This window comes from Austrofundulus limnaeus, unplaced genomic scaffold (assembly GCF_001266775.1).
Source record: "Austrofundulus limnaeus strain Quisiro unplaced genomic scaffold, Austrofundulus_limnaeus-1.0 Scaffold771, whole genome shotgun sequence".
In the NCBI taxonomy this organism is placed as follows: domain Eukaryota; kingdom Metazoa; phylum Chordata; class Actinopteri; order Cyprinodontiformes; family Rivulidae; genus Austrofundulus; species Austrofundulus limnaeus.
This window is the reverse complement of record NW_013953173.1, coordinates 128,572-131,417: the sequence shown is the minus strand read 5'-3', so window position 1 is coordinate 131,417 and position 2,846 is coordinate 128,572. Positions and strand designations below refer to the sequence as shown.

General features: G+C 39.7%; 1 protein-coding gene across 2 annotated transcripts in view; it reads left to right on the top strand.

Annotated features, from left to right (window-relative positions):
- Nucleotides 1–2,248, top strand: part of LOC106532452 (syncoilin) — a 16,920-nt gene extending 14,672 nt beyond the window's left edge. For both annotated transcript variants that reach the window (XM_014028499.1, XM_014028500.1), the window contains 3 exons: nucleotides 578–785; nucleotides 865–989; nucleotides 1,063–2,248. In XM_014028499.1, coding sequence (XP_013883953.1) covers nucleotides 578–785; nucleotides 865–989; nucleotides 1,063–1,105 — 376 coding nt within the window. In that variant the 3' untranslated portion in view covers nucleotides 1,106–2,248. The remainder of the gene's footprint in view (nucleotides 1–577; nucleotides 786–864; nucleotides 990–1,062) is intronic.
- Nucleotides 2,249–2,846: the final 598 nt, after the last annotated feature.

Here is a 2,846-nt window from a genome sequence, read left to right as displayed (position 1 = left end):
GTTGTAATGTGACAAAATATGGAAAAGTTCAAGGGGTATGAATACTTTTGCAAACCACTGTAACTTCATTTCTGGACTTATGGTTTGATTTCTTTGTATGTATGGATCACTTGGGTTGTTACCGACATCTGGTGAAAATTTCATGTCATTAGCACCTCTAGTAATATATTTACTGAGAAAAATGGTGACGTGTTCAATACTTATTTTACCCGCTGTATATCTCTTCTAACCCTGCTCTTGTCTAGTTTATCAGTCTCAAAACAAGATCAAAAATACTTTCTCCCTGGATATAAAATTGTAAGACTTGGTTAGATGGACAGTTTTTGAGTGTAGAAGTAAAACATGAGCTGAAAAAAAATTTATTCAAGTATAGATAACCAAAATTACAACTTAAGTAAAGCAACAAAGTAATTTCACTTTCCCAGGAATGCTCGGCCTAATTCATGACTGAATACTGTGGTCGATTTTTTTCACATTTACTTTTTAATAATCATGGTGGTCTTTTGTTTTCACACACACAGACCCAAACATGTTTTAGCATCAATCCATGTTAACGTCCACTGATTTGCTCACCCAGATATGAACCCGTGTTGCTGGCTTTGCTGAAAAGGAGAGAGGCAACAGCCGGTGCACTGGTGAACGTAAAACAGCAGGCTCAGGAGCTGAGGGCCCAGCTGAGACCTCTGAGGGACGAGACCCAGAAGCTGGAGCTGAGGAGGGCTTGTTTGGACGAGAAACTTCAACTCATCACCGCGCAGAGTCGGGAAGATGTGGGTCGCTACAAGGTAAAAAAAAACTGACTTTAGAGGCCTGGTTCAGAGAAACCGAGATGACGGGCTTACGTGTGGCATACCTTTCCTCCAGGAGGCTGTGTGTGATCTGGAAGAGTGCAGCAGAGAGCTGAAGACTGAGCTGGAGATTCAGAAGAGAAAAACCAAAGAAATGGAGGAGCTGAGGGAAAACCTCACAAAGCAGCTTCTTCTTCACAGGTATCTAATTTATACAAGCTGTATCCCACACATTAAAGGAAATACATCTAACCTGACCATTTTTACCTCACAGGGCTGCAGCTGAGGAACGAGGGCAATCACTAGGAAAACCATGAAGAATTCCAAGAGTTTAATTAATGCACTTCACATAGAGACACATAAAATGCTTGTAAAGATTTAGACTGCAGCGTGCAGAAAGGCTTTTGTTATGAATAAAGCCAGAGTGTTTGTTGTAACGTAGAGTGAGACTGATGACTCAGTGCCCGTCTCTGAAGAGCAGAGCAGCTCTCTTATACGTATAAGGGCAACTTTTCTGCAGAACTAAACAGTGGGACATGAAGTAATGGAGTGAGAGCAGGCTCAGGAGACAGGACAGTACCAAGGTGTCACAACAGACGTACAGCACATCTGGGAAAAGTGCTGCAGCTTTGCTCATTCCTCAACATGAGATTAATGATGGTTGAATCAAACCAGCAGGATTAGGAAGACGCTGATACTGAAAATAGAAACGTCAGTGTCCAGTGACATTGGATAAAATAATTAAAAGTTACAGTGTGGCTGCGAGTTACTTTTGAGCAGCCTTGTCTCTTTGTGAGAGATAGATTGTTGGAGTCAGATTATGTGTTTTTTGTGGATTTAATGGTTAATTTTTTTGGTATATTTCCACTGAGTATACTTCCATGGTTCAATATAAACAGTTCATTACGAGATGACATTGAACATCCTATGTGTGTGTCAGAAGACGTTTTATTTTTATTTTTTTATTGTGTTCCTGAATGTGGCATAACTCAGACTCGTTCAGCAGCAAAGGCACAGTTTGAGAGAGGAGCCGTCTATTTTGAGCGTTAAGCTTTGTAGTGGAAGTATATTATATATCTCTGGATGACTGCATATTACATGTCCTGTTCTGTATCTCTTGATAACTGTCACTGTGTAATCTGTTCTCATAACGATGCTGTATGTACGTCTGCAGTCTTGTTCTCAAATGGCCTATATAACTTGTAATTATTTCAATGGTCCCTGATATTTTTTTAGGACGCCCTCATTCTGAAGTGCTCAGTACCAGATGTCGGTTGTCATTGGTTCTCTGTTAACAGTTGTCATCCTGTGATTGGCTGCTTACATCTCCACCGGATGTTTATATTTGTCTGTTCCCTGTTTCTGAGTAGTGCGGACCTGACAGATGCCCTGATCACGTCTGCCCGGTTCCACTCGATCTCTTGCATATATGCACTTCTATTAAATAATCTGAGACCAGACCACGCAGTTTCACTTTGTTTATTCACGTATTTCATGCCTGGTGGAATTTTTTCCACGACAGCTTCATTAAAAAAAGGCTTAAAACAGTTAAAGCACATCTTGTTTGTTTGACTTGGACCTGACTGTTTAAAAGTAAACTTTAAAATTGAACATAAAACGGTTGTTCCGAACTGTATCAAAAGGTGAAATGTGAAAGAGTTTAATCCCGTATTTTTCCAGATTTTATGATCTAAAATTAAAATGATATGTAAAATGTGGGTACACACTCAGTGTAAACAAAACACATGGCTGAACCATGCCTGACCTACATTAGTTACCTACCACTAGTGGTAGTTAGCATCTGGTCACAAATTTAACTTGTAAATTTGTAACTAAGGATACATTATAGTAAGTAAGTAAGTAAGCAAGCAAGCAAGTAAGTAAGTAAGTTTTTATTTATATAGCGCCTTTCACAGAAATAAATTCACATGGTGCTGTACATTCAGGGAAGGGGGAGGGGGGAGCCTCGGAAGAATATTAATTTTTAGAAAAGCAATTCTACCTATCCAGGATAGAGGAAGTGTATTCAACCTCTCCAGGTCTAGCCGAATACGTTCA